This window comes from Phaethon lepturus, unplaced genomic scaffold (genome assembly GCF_000687285.1).
Source record: "Phaethon lepturus isolate BGI_N335 unplaced genomic scaffold, ASM68728v1 scaffold2985, whole genome shotgun sequence".
NCBI classification, from domain to species: Eukaryota; Metazoa; Chordata; class Aves; order Phaethontiformes; family Phaethontidae; genus Phaethon; species Phaethon lepturus.
Window position 1 is genome coordinate 8,715 of NW_010539682.1, and position 27,765 is coordinate 36,479.

The window sequence follows — 27,765 nt, forward strand, 5'->3', positions numbered from 1 at the left end:
TTTAAGGATTGTTTTTATGCACTCTAATGAAAAAATTATCTTTGCGATAGAAGCAATTTACAGTACACAATCACATTCTTGCATGTAAGAAATACAAAGATGCCTCTCTATTCATTCATTTTATAGAAGAACTTAAGTCCTAGCCTGTAAGAAAATGCTAGTTCCTCTAAGACTCCATTTTAAAATGTAAACTTGGAGTAGACAATGTCAGAGCCAGAAGAATTATTCAAGAAACATCTATGTCTTTATTCTTGAATTATATACTAATAGATAAAAAGATCCACTTAAAAATTATCATCTCATAGAAGACTGAAATTGCTTAAGTGCAATACACTGTTTTTCTAATATTTGTATCTTCAAGGGTGATTTGTGAACTTGCAGGTATGAGCGGGTATACGAGTGGAATGTAGAAAGATGCATTCAAGAAAAAACACAAATGCATTTCAATTCTTCCTTCATAAATGCTGTTCATATGAATCTCTCCCTTTTATCTTCAAATATATAAGGTACTGGATCATTTTAATGGTCACCTGCCAAATAAGGCCAGGTGCATCTCCCCAAATGATCCTTTGTAAGCACACTTATTTTAAATCGAAACTTGTTTCTTCTTTCTTATTTAAGCTGGCGTTCAAATAGGCATGGTTTCTATCATATTGTGCTAAAGTTTGGAAATTGGGCATTAACTTGCCTAAAACCTATACTTTTTTCAGCAAATACCTCCACTGAAAAACACTACCTGTGAATTAAGAGGGGGAGCAGAATGAGAAAAACCTTCTCTTTCCATCACTGTCAGCCAATAGGTGTTGGCTGACTGGCTTAAGAAAAGAACAAATGTAGTCCCCATAACCTTAGCTCTCTTGGATGATTCAAATGCAGGTATGACCATGCAGAGATGGTAAGTATGTTGAACTTGTAAAGGTATCTGGGATCAAGAAAATGGAACTTGAACAGCAATCAGCAGTGACACAGAAAAGCCCATCCTAAAGCATTTCCGTACTTGTGCAGTCTTGGGGACACACAGCTGGATCTTTGCTCTCAATCACATCACAGGTGCCATCCGGACAAGTCTTGATACTCGGGGTGCACGTGGAATAGTTTGTGGTGATCCCTGTGAACACAGAAACAGACGGCTGCACAAATACCATGAGACTTTGAAGGAAAGCTGATTGCATCTTAGTGTATGTTCACACACCAAAGAACAAGTCGCTTTTCTTTTTAAAGGAAACACTTATGAATATCTATAAATACCATCTGCTGAACTACAGACAGGATAACAGCTAAAAGCAACTGGAAGGAGTATATGTTTCACTATGTTTTCTGCTTTGTGCCTTTGACAGTCCTTTGGGTGTGTCACTTGCAGTTACAGTGAGTACTACTTGAAAAAGAGCTAGTTAACCATTTTGAGTCTGAAGAGTGGCTTTCGCAACTAAGGATGTCTCTACACTATTTCACACGTATTTGAATATGAAGTTACAAGTAGTCGAAGAGAATTTGTGATAGTCATGTAGTTTGAAGGGATAAAGCATCAACACAGAAGCATTGTTCTGGAAGAGTCAAGAGTCACCCGTCACATGTCTGCTGCAGACCACAGAAAACAGAGACAACAGACACTGCTGCCGTGCTCACTAACTGTCTGCTAGGGCATGCCTGCTCAGAGGCTCATTGCTGTGTTCCAAACTCAATTCGTGACCACAGAGGTTATCTTGCAAGCCAGAAATCACCTGTTCTGGTGACAGTGGTGCAAAACCAATTCAGTACCTTGCATGTTACGTGTCGTGTTCAGCATTACCAGAGACAAGATCAAGAACGACCATTCCAACTTAACAGCATTTTCCTTCCTAGTGGATGTTTTATTTGGGTATTATGATTAATTTTTTTAGCCACAGCTGCTGTGTAGTTTACAATACAATGCTGTCCAGCCGGAATAAATCAGTTTCTATCTATGGAAAACAAATGCACAATTATGACTAAACAGAAGCTTGATTTCACTCAACAGAAACATACCTTTTCCACTCCCCTGTCTCCACTGGCATCTTCCTGTTAGCACTCCCAGGCCACCACACTCTTCACATTCAGCATGGTGCTTACTCACAGCACAAGAGTCAGGGCAGTCCTCCTCTTTTTTTAAAACTGTTGGGAAAAGTGTTTGGTGTCAGTTCAGGACAAAGGAGATAAATACAAGATAAATTTGAGCAAGTCAGCTCAAATCAGAAGGAAAACTCCGTTCTTAGGGGTAGATAGGAAGGAAAGAAAGCTGAAGAAAGGGAAGAAGGATGGAACACTGACTGATGCAACTATCAGTAAACTTAAATAACAATTAAAGAAAAGTCCAGATGTTTCTTTTCTGTGAACTGTAAGATAAACATGATGGCATAGTTATCTTTGCTTGATAGCCCACTATCAATGCCTAGAGCCGTAGAAATATGCAAACATACTGACAGAACAGAAAAATAGGGACTGTAAGTACTTCATACAAAACCTTGTAATTAAGGGAAAACACTTAGTACTTGGGCTAATGCAGTAATAGGCCACAGAGCAAGAGCTGGAAATGTGCGATTTCAGACAGCACAAGGCCCTTGCAAAAAGAAAAGTCCACTGCAAGCTTTTGTTTCTTCCTCCTCAACTCATTTGCTCTTAGCATAGGAGTTGTGATATAGTACAAGGGAACGGAGGCAACTGTCAGGTAGAATTGTAAGGTTATGCACAAAGGGCAATATGGTTTGGAGAGAAATGATTACGTTTCCAGTGTAATCTCCCTCTGTTGTGGATGTTGTTGAATATTTCTTCAGTAAAATGAAGTCAATGCAGTTGCTACATGCACGTTAAAGAAAATGATTTTTATAAAAAGTAAAAATTGGAGAGAGAAGTAGGGAGAAAGATGATTGAATGAATATACTTAGGCCAGAGATTTGTGGTTTTCTATCTATATGCATGCACATATATATTTTTTCCTTCCATAGGAATATGTGAAATACAAAGTAAAGGTCATAAAGACACACACAAAAGATTCTTCTAAATCAAATATCACAATCATTAGGAATTGCGTATAATACACCACCTTCCTGTGCATCAGTTCAAGCAAATACCTGCTACAGGCAGGACTGAATCAAAACTCAAAACGCAAACTTTGCGATCCGTATCTTGTAGTTCAGGCTCATTTTCATTGTTAATGCCGTCAGTTTATAGATCACCCTACTAATGCATCATCTAACACCCGTAACGCTTGTAAATTGTAAATAGTTCTAATTGACTCGTGTACTTACGAGTTCCTTCCAATACAACAGTGAGGAGGGTTTTGGTATGTTTCCTGCTCTGCTTGTCTGTAGCTTGAATAGTGTATTGTATTTCCTTGCATTCAGGTCTGCGTAGCACAGAGGAATCATTCACATAAAGGCTTCCATATTTGTCTTCTCGGCCTTGAAGTATGCTGACAGGATAGCAGCTTACGTTGGGGGACAGTAACTTGTAGGTGATGTTCACACCACGGAATTTCATACAGTTTTCGATGCAGATTTTTCCTATCTAGGCTCAAACACCAACAAATAGATCACAGATCACAGAAACAAAACTATACATTAAAAATACTCCGTGCTTCCCAAAAATATCTGAAAGAAAAAGGAGCATATTGCACCTTGCAGAGTTCAGCATTTATCTTGGGTTTACAGATTTGATATTTTACTACCAATGCAGTACATGAATGCCTCAAATGTCACTGATTCTCAGTAAAAATGAGAGGTAAAGCATTACCATTGTCTTCAGCCTAACAGTGGAAATGCAAAAAGCCTTGACCTTTCAGACCGAGACTCGGTGACACTTGGTGCCCACTGCCGACAGTCAGCAGTGTTCAGTGAGAGCAAGACTCTGTGATTTGGGAAAGTCTGAGTTCAGCCCCTGCTCTGTCCCAGGCTGTTCAGTGAGAAAAACTTTGGTTTTGCTTGAGAAAGCAACCAGCTCAGTGTGAACAAAGCTGAGGCTCTTTTCAAGTATGTTAGAAATAGAAATTGCTAATGCATAATTTTCATAATGTTGCAGTCATAAAGTTTCTGGCCAGCAGAGTTCTCTGAAAGCCTTAAAAGGAATAAGAACCTCATTGTTTCCCATTTGCAATTTTTAACACATTTTTATCTAAAAATGAAAATATATTGGTTTCCCACATTTGAACTTGTGCGTGCCAGAATATCTATGCTAGAGCACTCTTCAGTCTGAAACAATTTATTTAAGAAGCACAGGAATGTAAAGCCCTGTCTCATGTCCAGCTCCTATAGGAACGGATCCAAAGCTCCCTTTGGTTTTTCCATTTACAAGAGTGGGAGTCGGATCAGGTCCTGAGGTATTGGTTTTCCTTGCAGGGAAAACCACAATGTGAAGGGTGGGGTGTTATTTAAGGGAACTTGGTGATGGATTCTTTTCAAATGCTGCAGTAGAGATGTGTTTTCAAGTAACACCACTGCTGCTAAAAGCATATCTGTACACCTTGGGTTTAGCATTCTTATTAAAGAATGTTAAAAAAAATTTTTTTTTTTTTGTACTAAGACCTCTTCCTATGAACCTGAACTATTTAAAATCGGAGAGGAAGCTTTTGCTGTCCTAGAAGCTTACTTTGTCATAGGATAGTCCCACTTCATCTAACTTACTCCCATTCACATCACTGACTGGTCACTTGGCACCATTTGCTGGGTTTTTTGGTGCGTTTTTTGGTGGCAGGATAACATACAAAGACCATTAAAGCAATCAGAAGCTAGGCCATTTCTTCCATGCCATCTCCTCTCCACAGCATGCTTTGACTGGCAGAAAGAAAAAGTACTAAAGACAAGACTTCCCCTGTTCATAAACCCTGTCTAGACACAAGGTCTAGACAGGTCCCTTCCAGAACCACGTCATCTTAGCTTTGGTGCTGCATTGCAACGGGTAGTGTTTTGCAACTGCTCAGATGTTGTTTGATGCAGTAGAACATAATGATGTTCCATGGCATTAACCTTTATATAGACTAGATTAAACTGTCCTTTCTGCCTACTCTGTCATAACGGCTTTTTCCAGGCACGTTTTTGATCAATAGAAATTTCCTCCAAAGGGGATGGAGAAGACCCCATAAATTCAGGGTCCCTGACGAGCAGATTATGCTTACAGTAACCCGTGGGCCAGTTTCGCTTTCTCTGTATAATCTGAGGAGAAGCTAAAAATGTCCCCCTCAAGAAATTTCTACAAGACAGACAGGCTTTCTCTTTTTGTGTGATTCCACTAGGGAAAGCCCAAACTTGTAACTTTGTCCTGCACCACAGGTTCTGGAGGCAGCGCAGTTCTCAGACGCCGCAGAGCACAGCCCCAAGGGAAGGAGACAGAAGGAGGCAGTTCCTCTTTTTCATGAGGAGGGTGAAAAATAGCCTGGTAATCAGGATTAACATCAACATACAGGGGAGGAACCTACAATGCTGCATTTTTCAAAACTCTCAACAGTTAACACAGAAATACCATTATCAGAAATGGGAACAGAAAAATCCATCTTTTGTGCTCCAGAGTTTAATAAAGTCTGGATAATGATAATGTTCCTCTTCACTGAATTCCAGGGACATTTGGACATATAAGCTCTCTAAAAATCTCGGCCCATGTTATTCATCATTTGACTCAGTAAATGTCAATAGAGCTTTAAGTCCTTTGATAAGTTAAATGCCACTGGGCAAGCCTGTACCGTCAGGCCATGCTTTTGTTATTCAATTCATTTAGCTGCTCAAACAGACAAATGGCATCAGCCCAGCAGTTAATCATTTCTTCACGCTCTTGCGTTTTCCTTAGGGCAAGAGACAGTTCAGCCTTCATATTGATTTGGCCCAGTACTTTTCCTCCCTGCTCTGGCACATCACGGCTAATTATGCAAGTGACTTTAACAGTGTGAAGTGCTGGGGACTAAGCTGCTTACATCGACTTGAGCTCCAAGCAGAGAGCACGCTGTGAATTCAAACCCAGTCTCGGAAGTAAGTGGATGACACTTTAACTGATCGAGAACACCATCTCCAGAGCCAGGATGAGTTTTGCACTTCGTTGGCCGAGAATCAGAACAAAATCTCTTGGTGAATTTGTGTTTAGGCAGCACAAAGAAAGATCTCTTCCCACAGACTGGGAATTCTTCTTGCCAGAAACAGTTTTCCCTGCTACTACTGCCACCCAGTGAAACTGCACGGTTAGTGGGACGCGCCGTTGTTTCCAGGAACCCTAAAATTCCCTTTCAGGTGTCTGACTGTGCTGACAACATGCAAAACCAGCAGCTTTAAAAGTTACTTGGGTTGTTTCGTTTGTTGGGTTTTTTTTTTGTTTTGTTTTGCGTTCTGGATCTAGAAAAATATATAATGCCAAACTTCAAACAAATGTGCTCAAGCAATCTAGGATATGCACAGATAAACTTGCACAGATAAACATGGCTTAACCAAATTTAATTTGGAATTCATTCAGTCATAATATTATTGTATGCATACACCTATATATAAAATCTATATACATATATATACACACACACACAAAAAAAATCAATTAATCTATATTCATACATACCTAACATGATGAGTTTCCATACTTTTTACAGTTACAGTCACATTGTGACATACATACATTTGGGGCCCATTTCTAGATGCTAAGAGCTAGACTATGAGTATCTTAGACACCTATGCTATTATTTCTTTTAGGGGGAAACCCACTGGTTTCACGCTATCTCTAGGCAAGAGGGTTTTTTTTACACTGCTGAGAATAAAGCTTTCACAATCTGGCGCTACAAAAAAACCCAAACCTAACATAAAAAATACTGTGATCTGCACAAAAAGCACAGAATATGCTCTGAAGTGTCCAATAGACTGCAAATTTAAAAATCCAATAGACTGCAAATTTAAAACTTGCAGCCACAAGTCATCGCAAAATGTCATTAAAAAGTAGCTTTTTGTGGGGAGCCCGCTACGTGAGCACACTTGGTATCTTTCTCTTATTTAGGATATTCAGTGCAGACTCTGGATAAGAAGTCCCCTGACAAAGCAGCAGCATTTTTATTGCTCATGTAAGGCCTGCTCTATACTCTGATGAGCTATCAAGCCACAGTGCATGTCATTAGATTAAATATAAGAACACACAATATATCTTATATATTTTTCTTTCTTTTTACAATTAGCCAGAGGCTTAATGATTAATGACACTGAATTCTTCCTTAGAAGTCATCTAAGGAATCTGTTTTCTCTGCAAGAGGGATGATCATATTTTAGTCTCAGTCCTCTTCTCTGCTACAAATACAGCAGCAGTTTTATAGCTTTACTTAGTTACGAGATATACTTCCCAGCAGCTCTCCCAAAATGGCTCATCACTGATGTTTTTAATATTCACTTTCATAACATCAATTATATTGAACTAGTTCCTTTTTAATGTACATGTTCCATAGGAATTACATTGTAATTTTTACCTGATTAATGTCAACGTGTTAGAAAGTGTTTCTGGAAGTCATTATTAATGGCAATGGTGGTGATTAAGCTAAAATAAGGGTTAAATTAGGAAACACATTAATTACCAACTAGCCATTATCTAGAGAAAAGCCATTAACATACTGAAGTAGGTAGAGCTGGGACTCCAACAGCTGGAACAAATTTCTTTTTTTGCCCTTGATTTTTTTCCCAGTTATTTATGCTTCAGCCACTCATGGTTGCAAGTCCTCCTGCCTATAACACACGTTATTTCTCACTATTAATACTTCCAATGTGTGCCCCCCGCCCCCCGCCCCCCCCCGCTGTTGTTATGCAAGGAGAGCTAGTGTTCAGGCTACCTGCTACCCACTGCATCCAGCAACAACCATACTGATATCACATTTTTCATTGATTCTACTTAAAACTGGTAAAACTAATGCTTTAATGCATCTCGCCCAGTGATCTATTTATTAAGCTCTGTCTCTAACAGAGTGAAAGTATAAATTAACGCAGTTCTTACTTGTGCAAAGCGTTCAGCATTTCTGTTCACTGTGAACTGGTAAGTCATGTTTGGAAACTGAATGCTGACAGGGAGGATGGAGACATTGAAATGAAGCATCACTGATCTTTCTGGACCATGAAATTCTGTGTCATTCACCAAAACGTCCAACTGGAAGGAACGATGCTCTGTGACTGAAATACTTTTATTCAGTACCAGTTCTGCAAAGGAAAAGATGAGCCCATTACCGACCCACATTATCTGCAAATGTGTATATTGATACTTCAATCCCAACAAAATTGTACATATCAAAATTACATGTAACAGGAAACAGAAGGTGAGTTAAATATGAAAATATGCTCCTATGGAGTTATGCTCTGTGCTATTCAAGATGTTTGGAGAGGTCTTCTTCCTTTCCACCTACCACGCTGAGAAGCCTATAATCAGAACCTCTTGCTTCTCAGTATACACAACATCATCCTGTATTCTCCCTATCCCAGAGATGCACAAACTCCATTTTTTCAGCACATGTTTAAAACTCAGCGTTTGCTTAACTTGCAACTTCTCAGCTTTCTTTGTCTCAATACTTACAAAATGCTTGGAAAAGTTCAAGAGCTAATTGGTATTTATTAACAAGCAACTTCTCCTTTATTTGAAGAAAGAGACCTTACTGTACTCATGTTGAGTTCCCCTCACTTGGCTGCCATTTGGGCTGAAGTGGATTTCATCGAAGATGTGCTCTACGCGAAATGTTTCACTTATCCAGGGATCATCAGTAATGATGGTTCCTGTGTATTTCTTTCTGCTGCTTTCAAGTGGATAAATAGGTGTGGTGTCTGCATCATATACAGTTAGCGTTGCAAGGACAGTTCCCTAGAAGGAAATAATAAATGACATTGCTGAATGAGCTGAAGCTTTCTTCCTCTGATATGTGTTTGGGAGATTGAAATATTGGTCAAATAAAACCTTACAAGTTTTACTCAAGCTCACTTTCATTCAAATTCATTTTAAACTTCAGGTTACCACTATTTCACACCTATTTGGATCTGAGTTAGAAGCACAAAAGATGAAGTGAAAAAGAACTTGTCATATAATCATTCAAGTCTATGTCTAAATACAGCGCTAAACTTTCAGGGTAGGAAATGAGCGCACATGCACAGCTCTTGATTTTTTCATTTTTTAAACTCAATGTTTTTCTACAATACTACTAAAAAAAGCAGGTGAGTAATATATGCACTTAAAAGACCTGGAATACATTCAGACAGGTCAAACTCATTACCCAAATGACAGAAGTAGCCTGGGTTGTCTGTCTTCTGCTTAGTCTACTAGATTGCTGTTCCCTATCTGGACACTTGAAGACTAAGAATTTATTAGCAATTATGTTGTTTCAAATTCGTTTAGTTACTACAAAAGATTGACTTCCCAATATAATGCTTTTTTTTTTTCCCCACTGAAAAATGCCAGTGGAATTCACTACGTCCTGAACACTTTGCAAGCATGTAATTTCAAAGAGAATATTTTACTTCATAAAACAGTTCTATAAGACCTTCACCTTCTATTATTCAGAGCTAAATGAAAACTCCCAAATCTAAAAATTTTCAGAAGTAAAAAGGAATTTATGCCCAGGCAAATGTGATGTGTTCATAGGTGTCTTGCCTACATATGTTCTAGTCGGGAGGTGGCAGCAAACTCCTGAAATCATTCTTTTCCCTTCCAGACACAAATACGAGCAAAATATACTTCGAAGGGAATTTGACCACAAAAAAAAAAAAGATGTTGTTGTTATGAAACAGAAGTCATCTCATGAAAACTGCATCATTTAGGCTCCAGAACTGTCTTCTCAATACCACTGACTTATAAAGAGTTGTTGCTCCGGTGAGAAGAACCAAAGAGCCCACCTGTATACCTCTCTACGGAAGCAAGGGCTGTACGTGTGCAGGGGGCACACACAAACACACCCAGGGGTTCAGACCTCTTGAAAGATAACCTTGGCATGGCAAGGGAAAAGCGTGAGGGCAGCATTAAAACAAGATCCTGGAGCTCTCCTCTAACAGCCTGATACTAGAAACTTCAACTCCTTTGCAGGTGCAATATTTGTCTGCAGAAGACAACCGCTTCTCCTAACTTTCTGTACAGCATCCTAATAAATGTTCTGAATGTAGTTCTGGTATCTTATATAGATTTGCATATATGGGAAGGATACACACATACACTTGCTCTACAAACACTCCATTTTAGTCACCTGTGGGAAGCAACCCTGTAACAAATACAGAGTAGAGCTCAGTACGGGGAGTTACAGTGATCCTGACCACAGTCTCAGCAATGGTCCATCCTGACCTCAGGAAACACTCACATTTCCTTACGCTGTTTAATTCCTGACCCAAACTCTTGTAATTTGGGGTCTGAATTCTACACACTCAGCATTTTACAGTCATAGCTCTAAAGAGCACCGTGTGGTCAGGTGCTTGATGCTGAGACCCATTACCCAGAGCATGGTGTTTCCCAGTCATTGTGCCTCCCACCGCTGTGCTCCTACTTCAGGGAGTAGATAAAGGAGAACATTACCTCCTTCCTGTTGAACTCCACGACAGCATCTGCAGTATCAGTGCCATTGGGAAGGAAGGGAGGAGAGTCATCTTCATCTAACACGTTCACCAGGAAGGGCACCCCGACCTGCATTTCCCTGAAGCCCTCTCTCACAGTACATTTGGCAATGAGCTCATATCTCTCTCTCTCTTCTCGATCTAGGCGCTGCGTCACGCTCACACCAGTAGTGTTCTCATTGTACCGAAAGGGCATACCTTCAGCTGAAAAACACAGCCACAGTATAAACAGGGACAATCACCTCCCATTATAGGGCTCACACTTTTTTTTTTTTCTTTAATACTCTTTTGCAATCAAGTAAATCCATTTGGACATCACAACTGCACCATAAAAGGCAGACTCAGAAGTGAAACAGTTGTGGGACTCTGTTAGGGTAGACAGAAAACATGGAATTGATGGGAAGATCCTACAGTCTAGAAGAAGCACAATTTAAAGCTCAGGATATTCCCAATCTGCTCTTAGCAGGTGCAAACTTCTAAAGCCAATCTTTTCCTTAGGGAAGGAGATAGTCCTCCCTCCCATCCCCTCTGTATATCTCAGAGGCAAAACCCTCAGGCTTAGGTCACGTTTGCAAGAGAATTTCCTTTACAGGATCAGTCTAGAAGATCTACTACACGAGAGATCTTAACAGCTCAGCTGTTTATGGCTGGTATGCAAGTGATTCAGTTCCAGTTTTACCTGCCAGCAGTTTATAGGAAATGCTGAGATTCTGACACAGATGGTGAACTGAGGGTAGCTGGAGCTGATGAAATGTGCCAGGTGGTTTATTCTCCTTGATGTGAAAGGAGAGATCCATTTCTGTGAAGCAAAGCTGCCTTGCTGTCAGGGAACTGCAAGCTGGTGCAGTAGCATTGATCAAGGAGAGGAAAACCGTGGTGCGCATAGCAGAGTCGCATTCCTTCTCTTGGAAAGGGTGGGATGAAAGGAAGACATAGAGCATCACCTTTGATAAGGGCATCCAGTTTCCTACAGCTTCAGAGAAAAAAAAACACACCAGAAGAAATATTTTATAGAAGACAAGCCAACATCTCTTTTACCCATTTTGTGCTCTAGTCCATTATTCCACAAAACAACCACATATAATCTTAATACCCCCAATAAGCCAAAAAACTATAGGTGTTACCACCAACCTTACCTTGTAGAACCTCACAGAACTATATCAATGTTCTGTCTGTAAGACACTGACATAAAACAGGTTACTATCAGTAATCAGCTTTTAACAGGACGGTTTTTTGGAGGGACTAGAGCAGAGTGGGATGGCAGCAAAACAGCAACAAATATTCAGGACAGACTCACAACAACTACTAACTGTCCTGTAAGTTACAGCATTCTGAGAGTTTATACCAGTGGAAGATATAGGCCAAATTATTTATATTTAGAGGACAAATTGCTTCATTGTTTCAAAATATAAAGAGTTGGTCAAAAAGTAACATAGAAGTTAAAATCAACCTGTGGCATCTGCTAATACACCCTCAAGCCTTAATTATTTTGATTGCCTTGGTTTGACTACAGACAGAATGATAGCATCTCTGTAATAGATCTGATTCACTTGAAAAGATGTTCCAGGTCACTTTGATCCATATGAACAAACCAACTCTCAAGTTCTGGATAGCTATTCGTAACTGAACAAAGGAAGAATAGCTATCTGATATTCATGAACACAGACTACCAAAATGCAGCAAAAATGGGTGAGATATCGAGGATTTAGCACTTAAAAAATAAAGCAGTAAGCATCTGAAGTTGAACATTTAAACATCAAGGCACCCAAGTCAAAGGGTAGTGTTGATATACGGCTCTTACAAACTCAAGACAGTTACTACAGACCCTCCAACAGCAGAATTTCTGCAACTGATCACAGTGGTATGCCATTAACTCCTCACCCATTTCCTCCTCCACCATCTAATGATACCTAATTTCCTCATAGATCAAAATCACCAAAACCAATTTACTGCTAGAGCATAAAAGGGGAAAAACTGAGAAAATTAATTTCTGTAGTTCCATAGTAAGCTTCTCTAACAAAGCCAAATCTCAAGAGAAGGAAAAGAGGCACACTTAACCATTTCTTCCAAGAGCTGTTTCGTGTTACACACAAATGTACTTTGTCAATCCATGTGACCAGTGTTCAGGGACTGTTTATATAAAAGTTCAAACTAATCTAACTGCATTGGTCTGGGCACTACGCGCCCAGCATTAGCACAGTGCAATTGGTTTAACTTGCATCAGCAGATGAACAAACTGCAAATATCAATGTAAAGCTGTGACTTATACAGCTGTGAAATGCAGAAAAAAATATTTCAAGTAATGCAACTTTCCCACTGCATTGGAGTCCACAGTGTGAGCAACTGGATCGGTCCCAGGTCAGTGTTTGCCTTGGCTTATTGTTCCCTGCAATTGCTGTGGGCTTCATTGGGTCTGGTTCCTCGTTTTAAAAGGGCAGATGTGTTTTTTCCAAATTTGATGGTCATATGCTGATGGATAAACCTCATGATCTTAATGTACTTTACTTTAACAGCAGATACTTCAAGAAGAAATGTTAGCCATCTTATACTTACACAGCATGTTAAAGTCTTCTCTATCCAGGCTTTTGCTGAGGTAGAGAAGTCCTGTTTTTTCTCTGATTTGAAACCAGTGATTTTCATGGGATCTCGCTCGAGAAATGATGAGGTTCTGGCACAGATGAAAGTGGGCCACTTCCCCGTGTGAATCCCTCAAGGCATGGATGCGCAGGAGCGGCGTACCTGCTGGCTGATCTATGTAGACATTCTCTGAGTACTCTTTCCTGGGGAAGTAGAGACCAAAGGCAGCTGCAAAGGAAGGCACACAAGAGGAGACGTGCTCCCAGTTAAATGATTTTGCACCAGCATTTTCTTGAGAGATGCTGTCATGGTTTAGCACCAGCCAGCAACTAAGCACCATGCAGCTGCTTGCTCACTCCCCCCCACAGGGTGGGGTGGGGGAGAGAATCAAAAAGACTCATGGGTTGAGGTAAAAACGGTTTAATAGGACACCCACAGGGTGGGATGGGGGAGAGAATCAAAAAGACTCGTGGGTTGAGGTAAAAACGGTTTAATAGGACAGCAAAGGAAGAGGAAAAAAAATAAGTAATACTGACAAAGGAATCTACAAAAGCAAGTGCTGCACAACCCAACAACTGCTCACCACCCGGGATTGATAGCCCGTCCCCGAGCAGCGATTCCCACCCCCCAGCCAACTCCAGTTTATGTACTGGGCACGACGGCCCACGGTCGGGAGTGTCCCTTGGGCCAGCCTGGGCCAGCTGTCCCAGCTGTGCCCCCATCCCGGCTCCGGGGGCACCCCGCCGCTGGCAGAGCGTGCGCAGCCCAACGGTCCTTGACGGAGTGTAAGCACTACAACTACTTAGTATCAGCCTGTTATCAACATTATTCTCATACTAAATCCAAAATGCAGCACTGCACCAGCTATCAGGAAGAAAATTAACTCTAACCCAGCCACAAGCAGGAAAGATGCATTTCCAAAGAACCGAAGGCTTCAGTCTCCAAGAATTAAAGCATGAAAAAAGATGTGGAAAAGGCAGATTCTCATCTGGTGTAAATAAATATAGTTTTACTGCACTCAAGCCAGGGACATAGCCACCAAAAATTTGGCTTACAGTTTATGTTCAAGTCACAAAATCATCTGCTTTTTGAAAGCAAAACTGCTTTGCTATAAACACGGCCCAGTTGAAGCAGAACACTTAATGAAGCTCTACTTGCCAAACTTTACTTAAGTTCCTATCTGGAGCTCTCAGCTGTAATTCCGTTATCTCACGAATGATATTCAAAGAAGGAAAAAACCTTTGATGAAATCACACACTTTAAAGGCCTAAACACACTCGCTGTTGAGAGAAAACACAGAAATGTATTAATGGCTTGCACACTTTCCCTTGGATTACATAAAACTTCTTTTACACAGGAGTCCTTTTGTGGCTCCCTCCCTTTCTAAACAGGCCAGCATGATACTTCTGGTAGAGAAAATGGGTGCTGTTTAAATAAAATTGATGTGAAAGTCTTATAATTCTTTTAAATACAACAGATGGGAAAGCTGAGAGCTGGCTTGCCCGAGGTGGGGAGGGGGATATACATTTATTTTCAACGCAACGGCTGTGACCGACCCATTGTTCTTCTCCGCCATTTCCCCCTCTGACACTGCAGACATTTACACGTTGTAGGGCTCAGCTGCCCCTCGATGCCTGTTTCTTCGGCTGATCTCATCTCACCAGGTCACTTTGCAATGGCCTCTCTACCCCTTCCCGACGCTTCCCTTCCAGTTTTACCGCTTGCAAACGCGATGGCAGTGGAATGCTTGATAAGGAAGGCAGGCACAAAGCGATGCTCCCTGCACTCGTGCGCACTGAAATACTGGAACTGTCACTCTTGCACTTCACCGGCACTGACAGGCAGTACTTGCTCCCACACAAAAGAATGCTTGCATATTGCAGAATTTTGCATCATTTCGTCTGATTTGATAAGGAGTAAGGCTTATCAAATGGAAAAGGCTCACACATCTGCTGAACAAATGAAAATAATACCAATTTCATATGTTACTAATACAGGACTATCTTGGCTTAAATAAAGCCAGATACAACTGGAAACGACGGTAATACAGCAGTAAAATTAGGGATGTAATGCCAAAACATCTTCAAAATAGCATCGCTCTATAGCGCGTATTTTTTTATTATTATTGGATCCATACACTGTTCTACTGAATGGAGAGGACCGCAAACAAACTGTAAACAAGAGACCTCTAATTTCGTTTGGAAATACCACAGAAACCACTGTACCTTGCAATGATTCATGACATCATCAGTACCCCTGGCTGCAATTACATCCATGAGATTTACAGAGGCCCGTTATTTTTTCTACATATATTTTGCAATATATGAATAAAGTGGTAAAGTAATATGGTAGGTGAATTTGCTCCAAAGTAATTAATTCAAAGGGAAGCCAACAATAATCTTTCTGAGAGTTTTAGAAAAGCATTAACTCCTGACGTCCCCTGTCTGGAAGAAAATTTTTTGTTTGCTGGATTGCTCAACATTGGTAATAAATTCCAAATATTTTTCCAGCTGCTTTGTCTGTCTTTTTTGAAGTGGAGGAAAACCTGGTGAATATGCACCACTAGAAGTCCTAACAAACTGCTTCGTTAACAAGAGGAGTAAGGTGATATCCAAAGAGCAAGCCCAGTCTCAGTGCAAGGAAATAGATTTCCTTGAGGTATTTTCTATAAAATCTTGATTCTAGAATTATAAAAACTTCCTTACGAAAAATTCAAGACTGAGAATTCACTGCTCGAGACCAAAAAATGACTTTTAACCCACCGATGTATACAAATGAGGCTTATACAACATTAGCTAGAGGACAGAGAAATATTTCCTTATTTCCTTATTTCCAAGACGGGGGTGAACAGTTCTAACGGGAGTGATGCTGGGTGCTCAGCATCACAAACACATCACGTTGTGCAAGAACCGGCACCACAGCAGAGACATTAAATCACCTCCCGTAAAAGGAGCACATAGAAAATAGAGTATATATAAACAGTACAGATGCGTAAAGTGTGAAACTGGAAAAAGGAAAAAGGAGTATTTTTGAGTTGTAATTATTTATTTCCATGTGTTAATCTTTATATGCTCTGCTCTACAAATCTGGGCCCACACTGCATGCTAGTATTATTTACACAGTTGTGTTCAACAAAGCACATGAATAATTATGCCAGACATCACCACTTGACCGTCTGAAACATTGCATGCAACCACACCTCCGCAGAGGTCCGCATCCTGACGGCTCAGCATTTGAAAGAAAAAGTTAGCATTTATTCTGCAGACTCTCCGAAATTCTTTGGCATGAGCTCACAGGAGCGGTCTTCTCCATTCTCAGAAAAAAAGGGGGAAAAAATCCTGTAATATAAAAATTGGATTTCTCTGTACATAACAGAAATACAAAACAATGCTTTGTATTTTGAAAAGAGGAGAGGATTCCTTAATAAAATAATTTAGAATTTGCATCGTTAATTAACCAGAAATGTTTTTCACAAATATAAAACCACTTCAAGAAATTAGGAAAAGCCGCTGTACGAAATTTAAGCAAGATCTTTTTCTCCCTGATTCAAATCTAAAAGCTGCTAAAAATAAATTCTGTCCTTCAAAAATGTTAGCTTTTGGTACAGAGCATACGTCTATATTAAGGACAACACCTAAGGATAGTTTTAAGTGACACCAGTGGATCTCACATACTTCCATGTTTTACTTCGTATTTCAACTGAAAAGTTTACAACACTGTAGAAACTTAGATGGTAAAAATAAAATAAATAATAAAAAAAAATATTTAGCCATGCAACAAGATTCTCCCAGTGCTGCTGACCTTGAAGTTACTGGGATTTTGTAACGTGGTTTGTGCCACACTCTAACTCCATTCCAAGCACTGAAAGAGATGAGAGGTATGCAACTGCCTGCCCGGGTCACAACGACACTCCGCATATAAATCTTTGGAGGCTGATTTTGAAGGAGATCTTTGAAGGAGAAATGTAGCACCCACTTCTCTGAGCTGCATTCATTCCTTTAAGCCCTAGTAAGTTAAAACCAGATTCAATAAACTTGCCATCTGGCAAGTATGCTGCAGGAGGAAGAGGTTCTAATCCCGGCCACAGTTCCTTGTGTCCCGAAAAAAAATAAAATAATCAAGTTCCAAGGACTTGTGCAAGCTTCCTATGGAAGCCAGATGGAGTTTTTATTGAATCTGCCATTTAAATAAAGAGGAATTGAGATAGTTACACTCAAAACTGATGGTAAGTGCTTTTGCTTTGGAATTAAAAGCAGAGAAACATTTCACGTTGTAACCTTGAAAGACACCACAAGAAGGTTGTGCCCTGTAACGTACGTGAGTAACATAATATACATAGAGAAAGAGTGTTACTGCAATATTTTGTAGTCTCTGAAATTATTTTTTAGAGGATGCTTCAGCTCTCCTCTATTCTACAATCAGCACAGAAAACATGGCAGCCTCTGATGGATGAGCAATATTACGTGATAATAGCATATCACTAACATACAGAAGAGAAAAGTGATCACGTTTAAGCAGACGTAATGCTACTGACTAATAGCTCCTACAGGAAATAGATACAGTTATGACAGCAGTTCTCCAGTTCAGGGAGAGAAAGCAGATAAAATGAGAGCGGAGAAATGAGATTATATATACTTTGAAGCCTTCGTGATTGCCTTTTGAAATAAGGCAATTTTTCATGTGGCTTTTTTCAGTCGTGAATGATTAGGTAAATAATGCCTTTTTTGATACAAATTGCTTTTTTTGTACAAAATTTGTTACAGAAAACTTCATATGGTTTTAGTGCGTTTTATGCTTGCCACTATAGAGTTGAGTGGCATCGGCCGACTACTCTCGATGAAAACTATTAAACTGACTATAGCAACATTATACGCTTACCATCAACCACTATGAGGAAAAAGATAATTTAACTTTTTAATCACAAAATTAAGTGGCATGAAATTTTTTATGAGTAAAGAGGAAGACTCCACTGTGAAAGACAGTCTCCCAAACAATGTTTGCAGCCATCTTTCAAAGTAAAATTGCAGACTTCAGAAAACATGTTTTGAAGCAAATTATCCCAGTCACAAGATTTCCTCTGGAAAAGAATGTGTTTAGATAACTGGGAAACCACCTCAGGCCCACGTAGATCGCTTGCAGAGTCTCAAAGCACGTTGGAGATGGTGAGAAGAGAGGACAATCCGCAGGAACAGCGAAAGCAGGGCACTGGTCAAATTCAAGGCCCGCCACGTAGCCATTTGCACCAAGCTAAGCAAGCAGGTGTCTTACACAGCTCCGAGTGAAAATTCAGAGCTTAAGTGACCACTGCTTGGTTTAAACTACACCATGTATTTGAACTAAAGGCCCAGTCCTGGTTTAAAGTCTTCAAATGACTGAAATCTAACATATCTCTTTAAAGTTATTTTGGGTTTCATTACTCAGGTCATCCAGAAAATTACTCTCTAGCGTAAACGTTTGCTACTGTCCAGCTTCTTTTCACCAGATTATCTTTTCAGTTACAGGTTTTTTTCCACTAGATTAAAAACTTCATAAATTTCGCGGCATCTGCTGGGTGAACATGCGTTTAAAAACACAAGCACTGTGTTGTGTTTTTAAGAAAACGTTTAAAAACAAAACAAAACAAAAAAATCAGCAAAAGGGAAATATAACAAGGGTTGTTTTTCATTCAGCAAGTAATATACGCCTATATAACCCACATCCCACAAAAGCTATTCAGAGCTCCCCGGCATTTCGGAGGACAACACAAGAGTTTATTAAGTACAGAACAGACCTCATGCAATCAAAATCCTCGATCAAGAATTGACATGCATCTCCAGGAAAAGGGGTATGCTTTTAATGCAACGATAGCCCCATCATTGTAACATACAGGATTTAATGATACAACAGAAGAACATGGGAGTCTGCTGTTAACAATGCCCCATTTGTTGCACAGCATCAAATTTCAACAAACAATTATCTGTCAAGGTTAGTTTAGTGTTCCTGAAATATTTTATCTTTAATTTTGATGAGTAGCCATTATGTTCCATTACTAGTATTAATATACCCAATGTTTGATTCACCAAAGAACAAGAGCAGCAATGTACTTTTATGTTTTAAATCAAAGGACTTGCCCACTTTATGTCCTTCTAGCCCCTACAGAATTAAGAAATAAACTCGTCCTCACAAACCAAAAAGTCAGCGACCTAGAAAAAACACTGCCATATAATGGCAAGGTAGCATGAAACAGCACATCTGGGAACAACACTATGTGGACTGAACACCCTGCAAGGTACTCAAGGCAATATCCACCATTTACCACAGGCTGATCCACCCCATAAGAATAACAGTGGTTTTGCCAGCGTTTAGATGAATGTCTCTTCAGTCAGAGACAAGTTTAACAGAGAGAACTTTACGCAGGGAATGGCTCCAACCTTTCCTTCAGTTCAGCAGCAGCGTTGTAAACGAAGGACTCCTCACCGCACTGTCCGTCATTGCACTGGGACTCATTGAAAAGGCAATGGCAGAAGAAGAACTATTTGCAGTAGACCTGGCTGCACACCACCAGAGATAACCACTCAAGAGAACTAACACTCACCAGGGCAAAACGTAACCATGGCTTAAACAAAGCATGCTGAAAAGCTATTTGAATATTTCCAAAAGGGACCTGTCCACAAGGAACGGCCCTGGAGCTCAGCTCCCACCTGCAGTTCACGGCAGAGCACAAGCTTCCTTTCTTAAGCCCGGCTGAGAGTTTCAGCGTCAGAAACGGCAGGCTGGGGAAGAGCTGGTGCCACGCAAGGCCACTCACTCATCACCTCTCTCCCAAGTCCTCGGCTGACCAGGCGGTCACGGTGGCGGAGGGACCCCAGGTGGGCTGTGCCCCCCTCCACGTGCCGGCACAGCCAGGCACCAGGGCGAGCCAGCCTCCCCGACCGTCCTCGCGGCACAACCAGCGCTCAGGGGAGACTGTTTCTTGCACAAATACAATAATTACAAATTTCTCCTGGTTTCATACAGAGGAGTCCAGTCAAATTCTGCCACCAGCTCACTGAGTTTAGGCTGCAGTATTAGTGCCTAGATACAACTCCCTGTGCATTTGAGAGTCACTAGAACGAGGACAAATAGAAGAAGTAGCGTACACTTAATTAACTAGCAAGCCATTAACGCCGCTCAGCAGCATGACGTTATTTATTTTTAGGCGTGTTATTTTTAAGCAGATCATTACAGAAATTGTAACAGATGCGATATGAGCCAGAGAACATAAGAAACTGTACCAAAGTGAAAATGAAATGAATTCCTTTTTTATAAAGCTGCTAGTCTGGACCCTAGGTTAGAGCGGATGGGGTAAAAGATCACTGCAGAGCTTCATACGAGAATTTTCTGAAAGTATGCTCAAAACTTTATGGAGCTGGATAATTGCTAAGTTTCACCTGTTGTATACATTTAAATGCAGCACAACTGTTAGAGAATGACACAATGAATTTCAATTGCAGCAGCAGCAGTATCAGTAAAATACATGTGTTTTACAGAATATGATACTTCCAGAGGGAACAGGTCCTTACAAAGTGATGGTAAACAGAAACAACACTTAACTAGAATATATTCCAGACCTGTTAAACTGGTCTGCTTTAAATTAATTGCCTCTCTTGTGAATTTTTCTCACCAGATTCCCATGCTCATATCGAAAACAACTGTGAATTTTAAACCGAAAACATAGAAATTAAGTAGATACAAGTATTAGATTAAAAAAAACCTCAGTTGACCACCTGTACTGACCTGCAAGTAAGGAAAATGAGAATGAATTCCACAACACATTAATAAGATAGACCTGGCAAAGCCAAAAGATGGATCAGACAAAAAGAAAATTTGCTTCCTGTAGAAGGCAATGTGAATGTAAATTTTTAAAAAGTCAAGATCAAAGACAGACCCTGAATTTGTCAAAAAGAAAATATTTCAGCTGGAGTTGTGAGAACTGTCAAGATTTTCATTTTTGTCTCAATTCAAGACTGGCAAATCTGTGCAGCATGGTATCCACCAGAGAACGGGACAACACTTCTACTACAGCTCTACCACTAGTTCTCTGATGCCCAGTTCAGACCCAGGTCAAACCTGCGCTTACACTTCCCTTTCAGAGCCGTACTTCTAGGTAAGTTTTAGAAACTCACTTTTGAACTTCCGTAAGTGCAGAAAAGGCTAGAAGCATCCTTTCTTTTGGTTTCTTATGCTTTGCTGCGTTTTGCTACTTTAGCAAGAAGGCCAGTTTTTGGTGCTTCGTTGTTCTAAATACCAGCGTTAGCAAAACTTAAACCATCCCTTATAGAAATTAATGTGCACAGAAGGCTTCTGTAAGAGATTGCAGGCGTTTCTGCAAATTCTTCAGATCCTGATTCTGTCATTCCTCCTTATTTGTGTGACAACATACTCCTTCATTTCTAAAGTATAGCTTAATTGCTTGAGAATAACTGGATATAATTTTTGCTCTGTATGAGTACAGAGCTGAAATGTAAGACAAGGAAACTGACTGACTATTGTATTGCAGCACAAATTACATTAATAAATGTTTAACAGAATTTATTTACATCTGGATCAAATTTAGGGTGTTTACAAGGCAGCATAAAAAAATGAAGATGACATAATGTTTCATTATTATACCTCTCCAATTCAGCTCTGTACAGACATGATTTATCGTGTTCCATACTTCTGTATTTCCAATGACCTCTCCTGTATTTTGCTTTGAAACTAATCCTGAGTTTACAAGCATCAGCGAAATGATCTTACAAAGAGAGCCCATGCTAAAAGCTGCAAAGCTTGAGGCTTTGTTTCGGCATGCTTACAGTAGGTGACAGGTAAAAATCTTCACTTAAAACTTGTGAAGGTAGAGAGCACGTGTGCATGTACATAGTTACATATATATTAAGATTAAAACAAGATCCTAAAAAAAAAAAAATCAGTCGGATTATGAATTTGTGAAAATATACACGCATACACACACAGAGCTATTTCAGAAACTTCTTTTCTTAAAATAGTTCAGCTAGAACAACCCTGGCTGTAAACGTAAAAGAAGTATCGATCCACAAATCCATAATGTCAAGACATTTTCATATATTACCTGATCCTGAAGTAGCTTCTATACAAGTGTCTAACAATGATGCAAACAATAAAAGAAACAGGATTAATGATAGGTTCAAATCGTGTCCCCATGCATAAACTCCATAGCCTTTTCCACTTTTAATATGGAAAGTTAATTGGAAATATTTTAAACAATGATGTTTTCATACTTGCATGAGATAATGCAAATCACATTTTTGTAACTAAATAACATCTTATTCAGTGTGAATCTGTCTAAAGCAAACTGAACACTAAGAATAAAAGAAGTTTATTTTAAAAAACAGTAGTTCAATCTTTGGAGATAGACAAAGGTTTCAGCATCAGAAACCAGGAAGCATCTCTGCTGAGTTTGCTCTAAGTACTTCCATACCACTGTAAACATATATTTTTGGTTTTTTTAAAAGGTAATTTGGAATAATAATAGTTCATAACATACATTCCCTCAACATATTCCCCCCCAGCAAGAACTGGATAGGGCTAGGGGCTAATCTAGCACTGCTGAAGACATAAAAAAAAACAAGATTAAAGTAATCGAAGGGTCATTTTGCATTTTAAATGGCCCTCTCTTTTCTGCATTATATACGTTTGTAGAAAGTGGATGAGTTTATCAAGAAGAAAGGCAAAACTGAGTGTAAGTGTTGCAATACCATCTTTATAAAATTCCCGGCTCTGTTGTAGACAGGCTCTGCAACCATGGGGTCACCTGAATCTGCCCCTGCTTCTTAGTCATTTTCTTTAGTTTAGTACTTTAGTACTAAAAATTACTAAAAATTAGTTTAGTAATTTAGTGCTAGTTTCAATGAACCTTGACAACCCAACACATTCGAGGTTCATTCATGTTGCTCATATTTCTGGCAAGTGGAATAATTCTGCGTTATATTACAAGAGATGCCAAGAAGGTGGACTCAAGTCTGCTGTTTTATTTCTAATTTTTACTATAAAGACCTGTTTGTCTGTTCATCCCCTCTGCACACTCTCTATGTGCCTTCTAGAACACGTTTGTGTATTACGTCGACGCAGAGATTGTGATACACGAGAAGAGCAGCGATGCAGGCATCACTGTTCTGTGCTAAAACTGACACACTAGCTGTAAATCTCAAAACCATAAAATCCTCAATTAATAATGTAGTGACACACAAGTGCTCTGAACTCTTGTTCAATTAATAATATGGCAACGTACAAGTGCACAAACTCTTGTTCTAAACTCTATACTTCAATTAGCTTTCACATATATTTGCTCCAACAGCGCTGAGCTTATATGCAAGGTAAACACTGTATCAATGATTTGGAGAACAAGGTACTCACAACTAAATATATTTAAGTTTCACAAAAAATAAAAATCAATCACAAGACACTCCTATCCGTGGAAATTGTTCAGCGTACTTGATAAGATGAAAGGATCCTTAAAGGTAAAGACATATAAGCTTAAATTCATTATCTTAGTCAAAAGGACATCAGTGTCACAATGCGTTTTCTACCTTATGATATGGATATAGATCACTGTGCTGCTTCCTTATTAAATATAAAGTACTAGATTTTCACAATCCCAAGTCATGAAAATTAATGCAAAACAATTAAGTGTTGATTTACGACAAAGATTTGTACATGCACAAACTCCTGCATTCCATTACTACTTTAGCTCAGGTTTCCCATTTCCTTTCCTCCAGCTGCACTCGATTCTGTGTCATCAAAATGAACGCGCGTCTTCCTGTCAATTATAAATAGAGGGAGTGAGACATCAGGGATCACTTTCTGACAGCTCAGTGCAATTCTGATGCTAATGACCCCAAACACCTCCGTCTATTTCCTACCCTAAGCCAGCCGCACAGAGCAAGCGCACTCGAGCGAAACACGTAACAATATTTCTCACAAATAGCTTTTCTCCCCCTCACCACCACTGGACTGCAACAATTGACAAAATGGTAACCCTTGACCGAATGGAAACAGCATCGGGTCGGGACAACCGCACAATGTCTCATTCTTCTTGTTCAACAACAGTGGCTCCTCTGCCCGAGTGACGGTAAGAGGAGCCTGGGTTTCAGAGAAAAGGTGCCCCCGACACCTTCGCGTTTTCTAGAGAGTGGATTACTTTACAGCATCTCGATCGATTTTTACTTTGGATTCTCCACTGTTACATTGGAAAACCTATTTTCTATATTTAGTACAGATGTGTAAAAATTAGTCCGCTAGACCTTATGTAGTGACGTAGGGAATAGCTCAGCCTGAATTGTGTTTTATCCATATCTAATATCTCTAGCTTCCCTCATTTTCTCCAATTCCCGCAGTTCATGAAAGAAAGGGACGGCAGTATCATTACCGTCTTACAGCAGGAGGCAATCGATGAAAACTTTTGCTGCTGGTGGTTGAAAATTTGCCAGAAAAATGGTAATGACATGAATGTCCACCACGCACAGGAAAAAGCGCTGTTATTAAGAGCTGCTATTCTCTCTCCAAACACTCAAGGGAGCTATGAGCCTGCAATTCAATTTTTCAAGCCAGGAAGTGAAATCTCAGTCTAATTGTGAGCTTATTTATTTATTTATTTACAGTTTTGCCATGAATTAACAGAGCATTTTGGTACAGATTATTATGTTTTGCACGTAGATTATTATATTTCAGGTGATCTATGAGATGAAGTGCAGAGATAAGGTCTTGGCATTTTGTTATTTTTTTCATTTTTAATTTCTATTATTTCCTTCTAAGGAATATACATATATGCCTCAAATGAAAACATATGAGAAGACCTAAAATACTGTTACAACACATCTGCATTTGAACCTCTAATTCTTTAAGACACTCTGGCAGAAAACACATTTTCTTAAGTGCTCTTACAATACAGACTGCTTTTAAAATAGTTTCATAAAAATCTGTTTTAAAAAATATGCCATCATTAAAAAAAAAAAAAAAAAAAAGAAAAGACATGAAGAAACTCTCCTATCCCAGCTGTGAACATCACTGTTTTATTAAACAGAAGAACTTTTCCTTTGGGGACTTTTAGTCATTACTGCACAGTAGCTAGTCATTATGCCATTGTCTTAAAGCGTAAGCGTTACCAGCAAAAGGGCAGAAATTGTACTGACAAGGCTGGGAACCGGCCCGCATACCGCGAACGATAGCGCCCGACATTGACGGCTTTCCTACACAGCTCTTCCCAACTAGCTTTAAGACATACGTGAACAACATTGTATTCCCGATAAGTTGTAGGAAGGAACTAGAGCAGTCTAAAAGAAACAGTATTAAAAGCAGCAGTAAAGCCTGGAATAGCAGGGACCCTTCACAGGAGTTTACAAAAGCTTTGTTTTCCTTTAAGTGAACTTCTGGGTTCTAGCCCAGCCCTTGCTAGAGGCCATGCCAAACAATCACAGGTACAAAACAAGCCTACTCTGATTATTAATGATGGAATTTGCTTAACATATTTCATAGCTATTTCAATGCCTTTTTTGCAGTAAAAACGTATTTAAAGTAAAGTTAAATCTTTGCCCTATGTTCATCTCCTTCACTGCCAATAGAAGAGAAGACAATTCCTTTGTACCTCTTAGTCACTTTTGATAACGGTTTCACTAATCAAAAAGCAGCAGCATTTCTGTTGGGTGACTTCTGATCACTTACTCTCTTTAATTACTAGCAATTTCTACCACACCGAGGTCTGAACTGAGTCCTGGGTTGCACTGATGCACACAGATAGCCCTTGATGTTGACATTTATTCTGAACTGTGAGACTACCAGAATAGTCATTCTGATCACACGTTTTTGATGTACCAACAAAGTGTAAGTGACAGTCCCAGAGTCAAAGGAAGTACTGTCATCGTTCAGAGACTAACCCTTGGGCCACCTGACCCAAAAAGAATACTGAAGCAAAAAGTTTATACATTTACGTTTTTCTCAGATGGTGAAATTGGTACTTTCTCTCTGATGCTTTCTGCTCTGTTTCCGAGCTGAAAACACCTCTGTTGTGACTGGAGATGCCACTGAAGTAACCAGGTCTTGTTCTAGCACAGTATCTTCAGGCACATTTTATCAAGGCATTTTGATTTTTTCAACTCCCCTGCAAAGGTGCTTGCCGCACCATTTCATTACAAGCTCGTGTTTTAAATTTAAGTGTCAGCAAAAAAACCTCATTTCCTCTGCTTCCCATCTTTCCTTATTGAGGCAGTAATAGTCACCACCTAAAAGACTGTAATGCATAATGAAAATAGAAGTTCAGATTTCAACTGAATACCACAGAAACATAAATTCAAAATTGCAGGTGTAGTCTCTCTGCTCCGGAACTCTTACCTGTGCCTTGAAAAAAAAACCACCAAAAACAAGCCCCAAAAACAACAAGCAAGCAGCCCTCACCACAAACACATTGGCATCAACCAACCAAGAAGGACTTTATGTCATGGCTAAGACTTTGCATTGACTTTTGGCAATGCACAAAAGTGCATCGACTTTTCCATGAATGCTTTTCATAAAATAGAGTTTCCCTGGATCAGGAATAAATAGCTGCCTGGCTTGATGCTTCTTGTTGTAAAAACTTAACAAAGCTTAAACTTAAGCCATACGCTTATTTATTGCCATTTTATCATTAATGATAGCTGTTGCATTTCATGCCAAAAGGCAGCCACAACATGCAAACCTTCATAACTTTCATATTTCTTTCTATACTACAACTACCAATAAAATACTCACAAGTAGGGTGTACTCTTGCTTTCATAAATCTCCTCTGCTGGCAGATTCAGGGCTCAAGACTGAAGCTAAACTTCCCTAGAATTTGTGAAGTCAGTGTGACAGAAAGAAAAGAAAAGGGAAAAAACCCAACCTGCTGGACTAAACTCCTGGGATTCTCATGCTACATGGGATTAAAAAATGCTGGATGAGGAAATTTCAGATCAAAGTTCCTATTAGCAGTTGCAATTAAAAATAAAAATGGAGAAAAGGAAGAAGGAGAAAATAAAACACGATCTCTGTAACATAATGAAACGTCCAAAACAAAATGTTATCTGTATATCTTTGTACTCAAAACGTGAGCAGAACTCCAGAGATGATTCATCTGGGAAAAAAGGTGACCTAAAGCATTGTTCGGTAACCCAGGCTTTACTGAAAGTATGAAACTCAGTTTCAGTTTTAACCTGGATCCACATTGACACTAAACACTGCTGCTACACGTTAAGTGCAAAATGCATAAAACAACTAAGCCAGGTACCTAGGAACTGTCTGGAGTAACATTCTCCTAGTTTCAGGCTGAAGAATAAAAGGTACAGTGTATAAACCACTCTTCACGTCTTTGAGGTTCATTGATGAGCACTAATGCTATTTCCGAGGGGATTCACCAACCACAGGTGTCAGTTTTTACGTGTATTTGGTGCGCGTTTCTTTTGCTGATGCACTAATATTTTTCTGAGTGAGGACAGCAAAATGCACTGGAAAACTGCTCACTTTTCTAATGAGACCTCAGTGTGGGGAAAGTGACGGCACAGTTGCTTAGAAGTATTTTGTGGCTTTCCTGTTGCTCTGCTCTGGAATGAACATTGACAAGTTCTACTGGCGCTCGCTGGGAGTTCCCACACACCGGCTGGCAAAGATGAAA

At 39.6% G+C, this 27,765-nt stretch overlaps 1 protein-coding gene across 1 annotated transcript in view; it reads right to left on the reverse strand.

The window, feature by feature from the left end:
* Positions 1–25,322, reverse strand: part of LOC104620848 (proto-oncogene tyrosine-protein kinase receptor Ret-like) — a 31,321-nt gene extending 5,999 nt beyond the window's left edge. Inside the window, exons 1-9 of the mRNA XM_010287174.1 lie at positions 25,250–25,322; positions 13,086–13,337; positions 11,212–11,505; positions 10,495–10,736; positions 8,601–8,802; positions 7,951–8,150; positions 3,264–3,522; positions 2,005–2,130; positions 998–1,108 (exon numbers count right to left, since the gene is read on the reverse strand). Coding sequence (XP_010285476.1) covers positions 998–1,108; positions 2,005–2,130; positions 3,264–3,522; positions 7,951–8,150; positions 8,601–8,802; positions 10,495–10,736; positions 11,212–11,505; positions 13,086–13,337; positions 25,250–25,322 — 1,759 coding nt within the window. The remainder of the gene's footprint in view (positions 1–997; positions 1,109–2,004; positions 2,131–3,263; positions 3,523–7,950; positions 8,151–8,600; positions 8,803–10,494; positions 10,737–11,211; positions 11,506–13,085; positions 13,338–25,249) is intronic.
* Between the last annotated feature and the right edge of the window lie 2,443 nt (positions 25,323–27,765).